The following is a 15,458-nucleotide window of genomic DNA, read 5'->3' on the forward strand; positions in this document are numbered from 1 at the left end:
TTTTTGTGAACAGGAGACATATTTTTGTAAGCGTACCGTTGTTATTCATTCCTTTTCCTAGGAGGGACTTCTTCTTGATGTCCCTCTGATCTGACCAATATGATTGAAGAAGTTTGTCTTTGTTTCACCAATCAAATTGGTCTGTGTGAAATAGTATATAAGAAAGACACAACCCAAAATTAAAAGAGTAATTTTCAGCCTTCTGAATCTCAGAGTCTGTATCATTGTAGTGTAAAACAATGTCAGATAACAGCATTCTTATTTTTAAATCCCTCATTGGTGATAAACTTTCAAGACCAGTACATGTAGCCTGAAGAGTGGAAATGACTGGTCTATTTTAATTTTTTGTAAGATTATCATAGACTTTACAGTGCCCTGTAATAGAAATACATTGAGGGTGGCTCCCATCCTGCAGACTGAATTACACCCTTCAAATGCTGAGCTGAGTACTGTAGTGACAAAGAAATACAGCAATTAGGAGGGATTAATGCCTCCTTGAAATTACACCATTGTAATTAGTGGAGATGCTCAAGAATACATGAGATAGCAGTTGTGAAATGCCATAATACGTGGTGTATTTTTTTAGCCTCACAGAGGGCAAGTATAGGCAAGAGGAGTCTTTTATTCCCTTTTGCATTATTTAAACAAGAATGGACTTTAGACTGTGGGGCAATACGTTATTCCCTCCAAATTTCCTGGACACATGAGCTAAACATATCAGTGCCATAGTTTGTACCACACTGGAGAATTTTGAGGCTCTGTCCTGTCCTGGGGGATACCTTGAGCCCTTGGGTGTTGCTTGAATGGACCAGAGGAGATCCATCCTAGGGTGATGAGGGAGCTGGCAAAAGAGCTCTCCAAGCCACTCTCCATTATTTAATGTCAGTCCTGGGTCACCAGGGAGGTCCCAGATGACTGGAAGCTGGACAATGTGACACCCATCTCTAAAAAGCCAAAAGGAGGATGCAAGAAACTACAGGCTGGGAACAGAGTGGCTGGACAGTGGCCAGGAAGAAAGGGACCTGGGGTTATGATTGAGAGCAGCTGGACATGAGCCAGCAGTGTGCCCAGGTGGCCAAGAAGGCCAAAGGCACCTGGGCTGGAGCAGGAATGGTGTGGCCAGCAGGAGCAGGGCAGGGATTGTCCCCCTGGGCTGGGCACTGGTGATGCTGCACCTCCAGTGCTGGGTCCAGTCCTGGGGCCATCAGTTCAGGAAGAACATTTTGGTGCTGGAGCAAGTCCAGGCAAGGGCCAACCCTGGTAAAGGGTCTGGAACACAAGTCCTGTGAGGAGCAGCTGAGGGAGCTGGGAGTGTTCAGCCTGGAGAGGAGGAGCTCAGGGGAGACCTGGTCACTCTAACACACCTGAGAGGAGGGAGCAGCCAGGTGGGGTCGGGCTCTGCTCCCAGACAGCAGCAACAGGACAAGAGGACACAGCCTGAGGCTGTGCCAGGGGAGGTTTAGGTTGGACATTAGGAGGAATTTCTTCACAGAAAGGGTGGTTGGGCATTGGAATGGGCTGTCCAGGGAGATGGTGGAGTCACCATCCCTGAAGGTGTTTCAGTAAAGGCTGGAGGTGACATTCAGTGCCATGGTCTGGTTGGCAAGATGGTGTTTGGTCATAGATTGGACTTGATCTCAAAGGTCTTCTCCATCCTATTCAATTCTGTGTGATTCTGTGAGCTGCATTAAAATATTTGCTATGTGGAATACATTGTCATTTCAATCTCTGCTTCCCTTGAAGAGTCATTCAGTGACTTACAAGCCCCAGGAGAAATTATTATTTGTGGCCACTCTCCTTCACCTCCCTGCTGTTGGGAACCTGCTGAACCCTTTAGTTTAGATCATGAACCCTTTCCTGCAGGAACCAGGCTGGATGTGTTCACAGCCCTGGGGCAGTTGTAGCCTTTTCTTTGGCACCCCAACAAGTTGTTTGTGCTCTTGGTGCACTACAAGAAGCACCAGCTGGATCCACTTTGGAGAACCATCTTTGGTTAATCACAGAATGGGGCAGGTTGGAAGGGACCAGCCTGGCTCATCTGGTCCAGAGTGGCAGCCAAAGCTGACCCCAGACCTCACATCTCCAACATCTTCCCTGTTTGTTACTATGAGCTTGAGCAGCACACCATTCCTTGAGGGAACCTCCACTGCCTGTGTCAGCAAATTGTCACCATTGCTTTCCAGGAACCTCCTGGGCTGGTTGTGCTCTGCTGTGTTGCTTCCCCAGAATCTGTCAGAGTAAAGTCCCTCATAGGTGTGGACACAGTGCCAAAAAAGAATGGCAGCAGTTACTCTAAGGTTTCATGTATTTTTAATATTACAGCTTGCATTCGTTTGATGTTCTCGATCCCAGTGGGTCCTAAAGCACTTTATGAACTGTAAATGCAGGGGTTGTTTTCACAGCATTAGAGTTCAGCCACCTTCAGGGTGAAATGTGACAGGTGCTTAAAAACAACAGGCACAAGTGTTTAAGGGGCTTGTGTGAGGGATAACTTGTTTTTGCACCGAAACTGCATTGGGAATTTTGGCAACCAGAGCACAATTATCTTGGCTGGAATGTGGCCAGGAGGGCTGAAGTCAAACCCAACTCTAAATGTAATCATGAGTTAGAATGGAGTTTACTTAAAATAGCCCAATGTGCTCAGGGGAGAATGGCACTACCCTGATTTGGCATTAGGAAGAAGGGATGGCTAAGTCCAATATATTTTAGGAGAAAAGACATAGGAAAATTACAGCAAAACAGAGCTTCATTCCTTCTTCTCCTGTTTTAAATGTTAAAACAGGGCCCAAAGTTTCAGCAGAGCAGGACATGTTCAAGATTCAGAGAGATAAAACAGTTTCCTTGCCACTTTTCACTTCATCTGGAAAAGGATGATGTATAGGAGGCAAATTGAAGTCTGTTATTGAGAAGGGTTTGTTTAGCCCTTACCCAAGGACAGCTGAGATCCTCAAGGCCTCCCTCAGATTGCTTTTCATCTCTAGGAGATGGATGGGCTCCTTCCTCCGTGAGAATGAATGGCTGGGTCACTGAATACCAAATTCTGGAGGGAGATAAATATTTTGCCAATGCTGCCTGCTTTTATAAAATGTTTGCTTCAAACTTGTGGATCTGCAAATTTCTTAGTTATGGGCCAATTCAGACCTGCCTCTGATTCTGAGGCTTGGAATCCTTTCTGGTTTCTTTATCACACAACCAGAGAAACCATCTCTCATTCTTTCAAGAAATATTAAGTACTTTTCTTTTTACTGAGTCCTCATTCAAACCCCCCCATAGGTCAATATTCCTTCTGGAACATATAAAACATAAGCAAGGATTTATTTGAATGAGTATGTTCTTTTACTGAAACCTGACTAAGAATCAGAATTTGCCCCAGTGTTCAAGAGCAGTGAAAATTCATATGGGAAGTCAGTTGAGCTTTTTTTAAAGGTTCCTCATCAAGTACTAAATTCTGAGTACTAACATTAACAATTATAGTCATGTCATCCTGGTTTGCTCTAGTTGAAGGATAGGCCTGGCCTTTTGAGCAGTCACCTCCTCTCTGTCTCTTCAGTTGGAATGGTTTGCAAAGATTTTTGTTCAATTGCTGAGTTTCATCTGTTCCAAATGAGCCTCAATATTTTTATCAACATCCCATGGCCATGAGTCTCCAATGCTTTGCTATAAACTCCCTTTCTCAGAGGGCAGAGGCTGCAACCAGACATGACTGAAGCAATGTGGTCCTTTCAAGTCAAAGGCAATATATTTATTTTTTTATTGACATCAGGCTGCCTCAGGCATTTAACCACCCCAGCAGCACCATAGGCTGAGCTTGCCATCAAAGTGCACCCCTGATAAAAGGGAAAAAAAAGATGCCCAGGAGACTGAAACAAAAAGCTTTTTCATTGAAGGCAACTTAGAATTACTCACCATTCTTTCTGTTCTTTTAAAATCCGTGGAGTTTTGGAAGGCTGGGCCTGTGACTGACAGAAAGAGCTGCTTGAGAAGCCAGGCTCAAATGTGCCTTTTGGAAAAGGCGATCTTCCCTGACAGCCTTTCTCAGCTCCGCAGAGACATATGCTGTGTGAGATCAGGAGAGTGCCTCTCAAACACAAACTATTGCCTCCTGATAAATTGTCTGAAAGAAGCTTTTTTTTATTTCTCTAGTATCCACACTGCAGCAACTGCCTCTATCAACTGTCCTGTCTGGAGTAATGCCAGCCTGCAAACCAGCAGGAGTTTCAGGAGGAATCTAACATCTGATCTCTCTTTACTTGCTGCGTAAATCCAATTTTTTAGATCTAAAAAAATATCAAATTCATAATAATTTCTGGTGTAATTCTGCTGGCAGAAGGAATACTGTGGCACAGCATAGTTCACTTCCTAAGGATACTCACTTTATCAGGCATTTGAACTTGAAAATGGCTTTGCAAAGCTTCCACAGGACATTGAAAAGCCTCCCACAACTTCCACAGTATATTATTCCTGTCATGGTGTTGCCTTGTACTGGGCTGACATCTGCCCTGCAGTAGGAGCACGAGAGCTTTTATCCTCAAGGACAGTGTTTGGAAGTGGAAATTATCTTACTTTGATGTGTCACAGCTTTCATAACCTGTTGCCTCAGGGGTAAAAAGAAACACTTTTCCTCTGCAGCAGGCACCAGTGGGGCAAACCCAGACCCAGAGCCCAGGATGTTCCTACACCCAGGGCTTCCCAAAAGTCAGTAATTTCCCTGAGCCTTTGGGGTTACTGCTGTGCAGGACTCAGATTCCTTATTATTGCTCATAATCAGGAGTAATCTGTTCTGTGCAGGGTGTCAGCATATATAATCTTCCAATACAAGCAGAATGTTAATTTTCCAACACAACCATACAGATCTGGAGTGCCACAATAGAGCTTGCTTTTATACATATGCATTAGCTTTAAAAAAAAAAAAATCTTTGTGGAAACTAATGCTCCATAGAGCTTCAATAGAAAAGTGAAGCACTTGAGCTCAAAGGGAAAGAGAGCTTAAAATTATCTGCTTTCACTGAAACAAAAACCCACTTGGCATTTTCACCTTGGCCAGGATTTCCATACATTGGGGGGACAGTTCAATTGCTTTTCCACCAAAGACAGTTCAAACAACAAAACAGGATAAACCAAAATGAACAACCTACACTGGCTTTCCAACTGAAAACAGAAAGTTTTATGAGCAGTGGAAGGTTTCCTTGGCAGCTGAATGGTCAGTGGTTTTTTTTCCTTTGGTGCAAATTTCCCTGTGCAGTTCTTGAAATAATCAGCACAGGGGACAGTGGTAAAGGTGAAAGTTTCCTTGCAGGTTTGCTGTAGTTGCCACTGGTTTTCACCTAATGACGAGGTGAACTCCTTTTGTGAATGTGATGGAACCAAAGCTCCCATCACATCAGGAACAGAGGGAAGAAAAATCTGCCAAAAGCTCTGGAACCACTGCTGACTTCAGCAGGAAAGCTCACAGGATCAACCCTTAAATGTCAGCCTCAGGTGCTGCTCTCCAGCTTATGTTGAGCAAGGTGTTGTTAATATTCACAGTCAGCTCTGGGTGTAGTAGAAATGCCCTTATGGAAGAGGAATTTTCTTCCTGCTCCAGATTCTGTGACTTGCCACAGGGAGAGCAGGATTATTTACTGAATGCTTAAATGCTGACCTGTTTTCCCAGCCTGTAGGAAAGCCTGTTGGTAGCAAACCAACTCAATTTTACACCAGACAGATCCAATTTTCTTAAGGCTGTTCTATAGATTCTCATTGTGCCACTTTACCAGGAACTGCAGAAATGCAACCACATTGCACCAAAAACCAGAATCCATGGTACACCAGGACTGCCTTCTCACAGAGCTAAAATCTGTAAGATACACCCAGTGGAGCTCTTAGGATGTTTTCCAAAATTCTATAAAACCTAGAAGCACAGTAAAGTCCATTTCTGTGTTGCTGGGTTTTTCTGACAGCTTTTGCTGATATCTAAAAGCTTATCTGAGTCCTTAAGAAGATCTGGTGGCCTCTAAGTTGGGGTTATGCAATGTAAAATAACTGTGACCAAGGAGTTAAATAATGGTTATATTTGATAATGTCCACAGCCAGAAAACAGCTGTAAAGTGGCCTTTGGGTCATGCTGGGTGAGCTACAAGGTTTTTCCAGAGTTGTCTGTTCCACAGAGCCCTCAATCCCTGCTGCACAAAACTGTCACATCCTTCACAAACACCTTCCCTGGTGTCCACCATGAACAGGGAAATGAAGACTTTATCTCTCAGAATGTGGGATATCTCATTACATTTGAGCTATGCTGATTATCCAGAGTTTATGTTGATAAAAACCTTTAAATTTCACCCTCTTATCTGTGTGTTGTGCATAACTCTGTGAAGCTGGAGGAGTTCTAGAGAATTTCAAAGATAGCTAGTCAAAGAGTAGAGATCTGATTTTTGTGTTTGTCTTTCTAAAAGTCAAGCTGAGTTACATGGTTCTTGTGATAAAAGCACTCAGTAGTCATCTGAAGTGGTTTTCATTAGGCTCCTGTACCATAATTTTAAACAAGAGTTTCTCAAGACATTTCAGAGTTAGACACATTTGGAGTCACCTTCTTTCTCCCAAAGACATAAATCTCCCAGGACACCAGAGATGCAAAATATCCATGTTTAAATTCAGCAGAGAACCTGCTCCACTCTGAACACATTAAATGCCAGCCTGGAGTGTCACAGACACTGTGGCAAGGCCCTATTTCCAGCCTATTTGACAGCCCCTAATGATGCCATAAAAACTTTTTTTTTATGTCACATTGGTAACCCAAGTTCTGGGAAAAAAAAAAAAAAAAAAAATTAATCATAAGAGTCGTTTGAAAAACGTGTTTCAGATTCGTGCATAATGTTTTCAGAAACGTTTATTACACAGTTTATTTCCAAAATTCCATTTCACTCTCTGATTCTACCTCTAAATATAAATCTAATCCTCCTTCCTTGTCCTGTTCTATATATATAGCACACCCACATGTGATAAAGCCTTCTGCCACAGCAGTAAGGCAAGGTGGAGGGAGGGGGATGAAGGCTGTAGGTAACCTGTGGGAGCACTGAATGCACTTGGCTGCTGCTCATAATGCTCCAAAGATATAATTATCACATGCACGATGAGTACTACACCTGCTGCATCTCTTTTGCTTAAATAAATTAAATATTTCAGCACTGCCTCGCTGTAAAACCATTAATCAGAGAGGTCACCAGAGGATTTCACACTCCCTGTCCTTCCCTTTCCATCTCTCTCTCTCCCCCTCTGTCCCTGCCAAACTATTCCTATCAAAAAATCCTCACCACCTCCTTTCCAGTGCTCAGCTTTCTGCTTCCTTGTGATTTTTTACATCTTTTCGCTTCCCATCTTTGAACCTTCTTCTTTCCTGTTTGCCTGTAAATCTGCTCCATTGCAGTTGGGAGGGTAGTGATTCTCAAGCCAGAATTATTCTCAGTGAGAAGCAGGAATAGCTTTTAACATTAACAGGATGTGTTTTTGTAGGTGCTTCACTTGGCATCCTGGTTAGAGCTTTGCTTGTCCCTCCCTGCAGCATAATTTAGCATCCTGCCCTCACCAGTGCATTATTTCTTCTTCCTCAAGAGCCTTGAGTGTCTGTAACCTCCCTGTGCCCAGTGTGTGGCCTGTGACACAGCAGGAGTGAGGGATTTGGGGATTTGGTGCAAAGGCTTTTTTTTTCCTTTTTTATGGCTCAGCCCATCTGGTAGTGAAAAGTTCCCCTGACTAAAACCTCTCCCACACCAGGACCTGACCTACCACAGATTACTCCTCAGTAACTGATGTCCTCGAGCAGGGACAGGACCACTGTTGAGGCTGCCACAGCCACAAGTGTCAGATGCTTGGAGAGTTTCATTCTCCCCTCCCTGCTAACAGCAAATCCAATTTTAGGGCAGTGCAGTCAGACCTGTGCTGGCTGCTGTCAGCAGTGACTCACTTTCCTACCCTTAAGGAATGCTTCAGCCCAGCAAAAATACTTTTTTTCCCAGTTATTCCCCAGATTCCCCTCTCTGCTGCTATAGGAAGTAGATTTTGCAGGTTCCTAAATCACCTCTGACTCACACCATTGTATCCACATATATTTTTTTTTCTCTCTGTGCACCATTGTGGATTTACCAAAACACAGCCAAAATATTCAAGGGCCTTACAGGACAGTGGTTTGGGAACTGGAGCCTGTTTCTAGCTTTGCCTGTGACTTCTCATAAAAGATTAATGAGATTATTTAGGTGAATAAATCCAAATGCATGGAATTAGGGATTCAAACACATATACAGTGGGAATATGGCCAAATTTTCAGGAATGCTTAATCCTCAACATTTCATTGATAACAGCAGGATCTATTATTGTACAGACCCATTTGAATTCAAACTAATTTACAGAGATAACCAAGAAAAATAAGTGTTAGTATCTAAGTTTGAAAATATTTGCCATGCACTGTTTTTCCTTCAATTACTGAAAAAAAAAAAAAAGGAATTTCACCATTATTATTTCATAATGTACTTACAAATCCTGAAGTGACAGGTAATATGTGAAAATAACAAGTTTCTATAAAGTCATACATTTTTAAATATAAGGAAAAAATAGTGAGTAAAAATAATTTTTAAAAAGTCATACTTGAGAAGTAAATTTGGCAGCAGTTTTAGAGTTCACTGATATCTATGGGTGGTAGAACCCCACCAGGGCATGATTTCTGCTTCATGAGCCCCACCAAAACACAAGATTTGGTTATTGGGGAATTCTACATTGACTGACTTACAACATATGCAAGGGGAAAACAGCACGGATTAAAAAAAGCATTGAGCTTAACTTTGTCTCTTTCTATTGCTATTTTCACAAAAGCCTGGGAGGTGTGGGACAGCCTCAGAGGCTCTAATGGCAATTCTTGTCTTTCAGGCATCGGATCTCAAAATCAAAATTTAGGTAAGTAAAACTGACTTTTGCTTTTCATCCTTTCAACCGTTTTTGTTCTTTTCTGAAGTGGTTTACACCAGCACCAGTGGGAGCAGTGGTGGTTCTAGGAGATCCTCCTAAATACGTCAGATTTTAGTAAATTTTTTTTTAATTAGTTTCACACTGAAATAAGGCACAGGGACTACTGACTACTGAAGTACCTGTCTATGTATCTCAAACCATAAAATATAAAATCAGGAATAAAAATCCAGTTCAACCGGATAATTATACTACAAAGTTCTCTTTGTTGAACTTTTCTGCTTTGCTTGATTGTAAAGATTTCAGCTGATGAAGTTGGCATCTTGTTTGTGAAATTCTCCCATTCACTCTGGGATATGGGGAACTTCCCTGGTGGTGTTGAGTTTTCTGTTGACTCAGAGCTTTTGGAAAAGTGAAGCAGTCCCAAGATAGTTATTTCTGGGGTTACACTGACTGACCTCATGAAACTTGATTTTGAAGGTCCATTTCTACCTCTTTGGTAGGAGCTCAGCTGCCTCCATAACCCTGAATTCCAAGGCAGTTTTATAAAATACTAAATGAATTTTCAGAATAACTGGAGCAAATGTGTAAATCTGCATTACCTAAGGAGCAATGAGTGATGTCAGTTTGGGAAGCACATATGTGACATCCCCATGTAAAGAGTGTAGGTGTAAGCACAGAAAACACAGAAAACATTGTTGTGTGCAGGCACATTTGTGCACAGGTATACACAAAAAAAAATGTGGAATTGCAAATAATTTAATGACAACATTAATATCTGAGTGTGGTGCTCACTTTGGAAGTTGAGAAAATTATTTCTTGTCCCAAATCCACTGCAAACCACACAATGTATCTGTTTGTGATAGACTGGGTGCCTTTATAAATTGCATAGGTAAAATATCCTAGATTTGAGCACCTGTTAAAATGTTGTTGCAAAACTCTTGTTCACATTGTGTTTACACAGTCTGGCTTTAGTTCCTGTAGATGAGAACCCTGACCTCAAGCCTGGTCACAGTTTGTCACTGAAAATTATACACAGGACAAGAGTGGCCAAGGAAAGTTTTTTCTCCTGTAGCATCGTGTATGTGTGTGTCACTTCAGGCACACACACATATGTATGTAGTATCTATATAAAACTATTAGATTTATTATACAGTGGCAAGTGTTGCCTGGAAACTGGTTGCTATGCAAGTTAAATTCTGAAGAGTGGGAGGTGTGTAATTAGCTTTAAATATCTTCTGTGGTTAGTAATTACCCAGAGAAATCAGTGACACAAGGGGATGTGTTCATGGAAGGCAAACTTTAAAAACTCTCTTGATTAGCAAATGGTACCCTTAGTTCCAGGCGTGAAGGTGAGATGCTGAAGTCCCCTAAGTTTGGGGATTTTTTTTTCAGAGCTAGCCCTTGAATTTGGCTTACTCCTGAATGTTGCTAAATGCTGGAAACGTTCTTTATCTTTTATTTGGCCTCACCTCTCCAAAGACTAATCCTTCACTTCTGTGTGATAGAGTATTTTTATATTGACTATCCTGAGGCTGGGCAAGCTGCCATTGCAGGCCACAAGCATCAAGTACAAAGAGAATATTTATTTTTTTGTGGCAACTGAGCTAAAAAATCTCTTGGGGTTTCTGCAGTGGATGTCTTACTCAGACTAAGATATTGCCTGAAGCTCTTGCCAATTGGTTTAGGACAAACTTCATTCCTACAGCTATGGGAGGGATGTTCACAAGTGTTGACTCAGATGAGCGAGTGTTTCTCAGGGCGAACTTGAGCTACTCCCTGCCACTCTTGAGCAATAAATCAAGACTAAATCTAAGTCTAAAGGGAGGCTAAAGTCTCCCTTGGCAGAGAGCTGCAGTAGCCTAAAGATCCTTCTCTGACAAGAACTTTTCCCCTCTCCAATTTTCCAAGTCGCTACTGGCGCCGCTGGAATCGGTTCTGCAGGAGGAAGTGCCGCGCCGCCGTCAAGTCCAACGTCTTCTACTGGCTGGTGATCTTCCTCGTGTTCCTCAACACCCTCACCATTGCCTCTGAGCACTACAACCAGCCAGACTGGCTCACGGAGGTCCAAGGTGAGGAGGAGCTCCTGGTTCTGTTTGTTATGGTGGTTTGTTTGTCAAAAAATGGGGGCTGAGAGAAGAGCTGATGCATTAAACCACACAATTTAAAAGGAGAGTGCACAGCTCCAAACAGTCCTGTGTCTGTAGAGGATCCTAAATAATACAACTCCAAGCAGTCCTGTGTCTGTAGAGGATCCTAAATAATACAATAAACTTATCTCTCTGCAGTGGGAGAAGTTATACCAAAAATGTAAATATCTCCTTTCCACACCCAAAGCAGTGTCCAGTGAAATCAGGATCTTATGCCAAATTTATGTTTGCAGCAACTGGATTCCCAATTTATGGACAGGTACTGGGAGCCTCAAATTGTCCAAGGTTTCCCCTGAAATGGCATGGACGATAAATTCTAATTATTAGGGAGGTGATGAAGAATGATTTGTAAAGTTCTCCTGCCTGCAGAGCAGCTGAATTCTCTCTGGAGGTGAGAGCAGCTGAAAAGGCTTAATTAAGCAACAGTAGGTAGCACAGCAGCTCCTCTATTCCCACTCTCCTCTGCAGATGACGGGTGTGAAGGCAGGTTGTGCACAGGGAGGCGTGTCCCTGCCATTGCAGGTTGTGTAACACGTCGCAGCTGCATGTGCAGCAGCACAGCAGAATTGCTGCAACCCTCTTGCTAAAACATTCCTGTGAATGAAGTTCATTCTTTGACCCAAGCTCACACAAAGTCAACTTTTAAGACCGATCCTTAAATTGCTTTCTTAGGAGGCAACAGGCCAATGAGTAGTTGTGATGATTTTTTGACTAAGTGTCCTTAATCTGTTTATTTTTCCTTTCCATGAGACACTGCCAACAAGGTGCTGCTAGCTCTTTTCACGGCAGAGATGCTGCTGAAGATGTACAGCCTTGGTCTCCAGGCCTACTTTGTGTCCCTCTTCAACCGCTTTGACTGTTTCATTGTGTGTGGAGGCATCCTGGAAACCATCCTGGTGGAGACAAAGATCATGTCACCCCTGGGCATCTCGGTGCTCAGATGTGTCAGACTCTTGAGGATATTTAAAATCACAAGGTAATTTATTGCTTCTTTGGGGGTTGGAGGAGGGCAACTGCTCAGTGCACAATGTGCAAGTCACTCACATCCCTGTTTAATTTCACTTTTACTAGCACTAATTAAGTAGTGAGAGTGCTGGATTAATTAATTAATTAATCTTAATGCCCTGGGAAGGCTGAGCTGGAACAGAGACTGGACAGAGCTGGAGAATAAAGTAGGGATTTATTGAAAGGCCTCCAGGATCCACCTTGGGCAGGACAAGAGCCTGACCAGGGCTACACCCAAGGTGGACCCAAAATGGGCACAAACCCAGTAAAAAGGTCTCACATTTTTATAAGTTTTGGTATGTTTGTATATTGGGGTTTAATTGTCCAATTCCAGCTCCAGGCTGTGAGGTCCCATCCTTCTTGTCCCTCCCTCCAGCCCAGCCTTGTTTGTGCTTTTGGGCCTGAAAGTTGTCCTTGGTGTGCAGCAGGAAAAGGATTTGTTTTGTGTCCCTGCTGTGTGCAGAGCTGAGTGACACTGACTGTGAGCTCAGAGCTGCACCCCTGGGCACCACAGAACCTGAAATACATGGAAGATAAAACTTAAGGCATCAATCTGAAGTCTGTAACAGGATGGGGAGGGCTGTACAGACTGGACATGATAACATGTAAAGTGTTAAACTGAAAAGTGGAATATTGTGAACTGAGCTCAGGCTCTCACAATTCTCTGCAAAAGACAAAGAAAACCACCACAAGAGATAGCCTTGTGGCCTCCTCTGACTCTTTTTGGTGACAGAGAGGAGCCTGAAAGGCTTGGAGCCAGAACAACATTTGACTAGAGGAGCCCATGCCAGCTCCAGTAGACTCCACAGGGACCTCAGTGGGAGATTGTGTCAGCACCAGCAGCTAGAGGCAAAGGATGTTGCCAGTTATTCCCTTTCCAAGGAGCCCATCATGAAGCAGCAACTTTGTGAAGAAACCAGATTTTTTTTCCCAGCTTCCAATATCTCCTCTTTTCCCTTTCCATCCTCTCTCTCTGCATAAAGGCACAGAGATCTCTATTAAACAGTCAGGTGCCTCCAAAAATACCAGATTGGTTTGGCTGGGCTTTTTTCACCTCGAGAGGAGTTTGTAGGAGAGATCAGCTCCAAACTCACCCAGAGCTCTTACAACAAATCTATCCAAGCTCTTGCCCCAGGTAGCACAAGGTCTGTCTTTTATTATGTGAGCACCAATCAGCATCTCAACAAAAAGCTTGACTGAGGTGGTAAAAGTGCTTTTTCTGCATGCTCAGCCATTAAAATGTCCCTAAAAATGCTGTAACACCCCTCACTTGAAGAAATTTCTGACAAATTGGAGAGAGAAAAGGCAGCACATGAGAAAAACAAGTCCAAAACTGGAAGATGGCTGAGCTGAGAGGCAGAAAAAAAAACAACAGGCTTGGACTTGTGCATCATACAAGTTTTGCCCTGAAAGTTTCTGAGCCTCAGCTCTCTGGCAGGATGGATGGATCTCAGGGTCAGATGGCAGAGACAGAAAATCAGTTCACAGACTCACAGAGACAGGCCAAAGCAAGCCTACAACTATTTCCAAAGGGAGAAAAAAAGTTGTCTGTTTGGATGTGTGAGCATAGAAGAGGGGGAAAAAATCTTCCAGAGGAGAATAATCCCTCTCAGAGAGAGGAAATAAGAGTTTTCCAGCAAGAAAAAGCGTCTTTACTCTTTCAGAAATCTCTGGTCTGGGGACTGTTTTTCCTGGATCTCTCCATTTCCAAGTCCCTGGTTAGTGAGGAAAGCAGTGGCTGTTTCAGGCACTGGGTAATCAGATACACCCAGGGCAACAAACCAACAGCTATAAAACCTCAGCCTCAGCATAGCAACCTGGAGAGGTCATTGTTTGTTCAAGACGTGTCTCCACTCCTACAAAAATATATAAGTTAGCTAAGAGAATTCTCTAATAGAAAGGCAAACACTGAGAAAAATATCATTAATACTTTAGAAAGCCTGAGCTGGTGGAGTACTCAAATAATCCTAAAGATTTTTGGTAGAAATGTGACAGTGGAATCAGTCAGGTGTAGGACTGGTTACCTTTGCCTTCACTCTGCAGCACAATTAAAATAGAATTTTTTTCCTGGAAAAAAGTGTTACCTGGAATATGTCTCCTGCAATTTGTGCCTGGCTCTGTGTGTGAAGCACAGAGCTAAGGAGGAACTCATGATGCATAATGTATTAATCAGATTTTTTATTTCTTTCTTTCTTTCCCGTTCCTAAAATATTGACAAGTAGGCTGCAGTCGTTTCAAATTTATATGTTTTGTAATTATTCATAATTTTCTTCATAATTCTTCCCTCTGTGGGTGAAGTTCACCCTCATGTGGAAGGTGAGCCTCCAAAGCAGAATTTCAGGCTCACTCATGCAGGACAGAATATTTTGGCATTAAAGCCAAACTTTCACCACCTCTAATAAATTACAATTTTTTTCTATTACAAATTTTCTATTTTTTATTTTGTTCACTCAGCTCTAAATACAATGAGGATTTATTAATGACATCATCAGCACCGGTGGAATACCCACCTGAGTGCAATGATAATTAATAAAATTAAAACACTGGAAATCTGGGAGGGGCAGGAGGAATGATATATATCAAATATATATATTTGCTTTATATCAAATACATTCATGAACATATGGGGACATACAGGAGAGGTGAGAAAAATTATAATCTAAGATATCAAAAAGGTAGAAATCAGGAACATTATTCTGGTGAGAATATATCAATAGGTAGACTATTCTTTCTATATTTGCATAGATTTTTCCATTCACAAACAAATTCTGGGTCATCAAGATGATACAGTTTTACAAGAAACACAAATATAGCTCCATAATAGAATAGAAACAAATAAAGACACCATCAGATGAACAATGTGCCATTTTAGAAACGCCATTTAGAATTTCAAGACCAAACATTTCTTCCAAAATTATAAATACATTAGACAAAGCAGACAATGTAATCTGTTTTGTTCTCCCTAATTTTTAAAGTGCTGTGCAGAGCATCTCACTTTGCTGTGAGAAGACAGATTATTTTCTCATTATAAATAGCTGCTTTATATTGTATTTAAAAAAATAAATCATGTCATTTGCATCAGCATACAGAAATTTGATGTTTTACACCTAACCCTGCCACTAGGTAAATCACTGTTAATTATAGGGAGGAGAGAGAGTGCCCTGTTTTTTGTACCTTCTGTCAAAAATCACTGTCCAAGTGGATTTATATTGGAGGAACAGGGTGGGAAGCTTTCCAATAATGAGTCTGCCAGCTGTTGCTGCTGTTTTAAGCCCTGCATCTGTGATTGCCAGAGATGTGATTATAAAGATATAGCGGAAGGCAATGGAGAGAGAGAGGAGAGGGAAGAGAATAGAAGTGAAATTCTACTCC

The 15,458-nt window shown here is 42.2% G+C and overlaps 1 protein-coding gene across 18 annotated transcripts in view; it reads left to right on the forward strand.

Moving 5' to 3' along the window:
• CACNA1C (calcium voltage-gated channel subunit alpha1 C) overlaps nt 1–15,458 on the forward strand; it is a gene marked incomplete at its 5' end in the record, with an annotated part of 450,110 nt that overhangs the window by 333,328 nt on the left and 101,324 nt on the right. For all 18 annotated transcript variants that reach the window (XM_083858937.1, XM_083858940.1, XM_083858954.1 and 15 more), the window contains 3 exons: nt 8,896–8,922; nt 10,843–11,003; nt 11,832–12,057. In XM_083858937.1, coding sequence (XP_083715063.1) covers nt 8,896–8,922; nt 10,843–11,003; nt 11,832–12,057 — 414 coding nt within the window. The remainder of the gene's footprint in view (nt 1–8,895; nt 8,923–10,842; nt 11,004–11,831; nt 12,058–15,458) is intronic.

The sequence above is a fragment of the Zosterops lateralis genome (assembly GCF_965231275.1).
Source record: "Zosterops lateralis genome assembly, chromosome: 4".
Lineage (NCBI taxonomy): Eukaryota > Metazoa > Chordata > Aves > Passeriformes > Zosteropidae > Zosterops > Zosterops lateralis.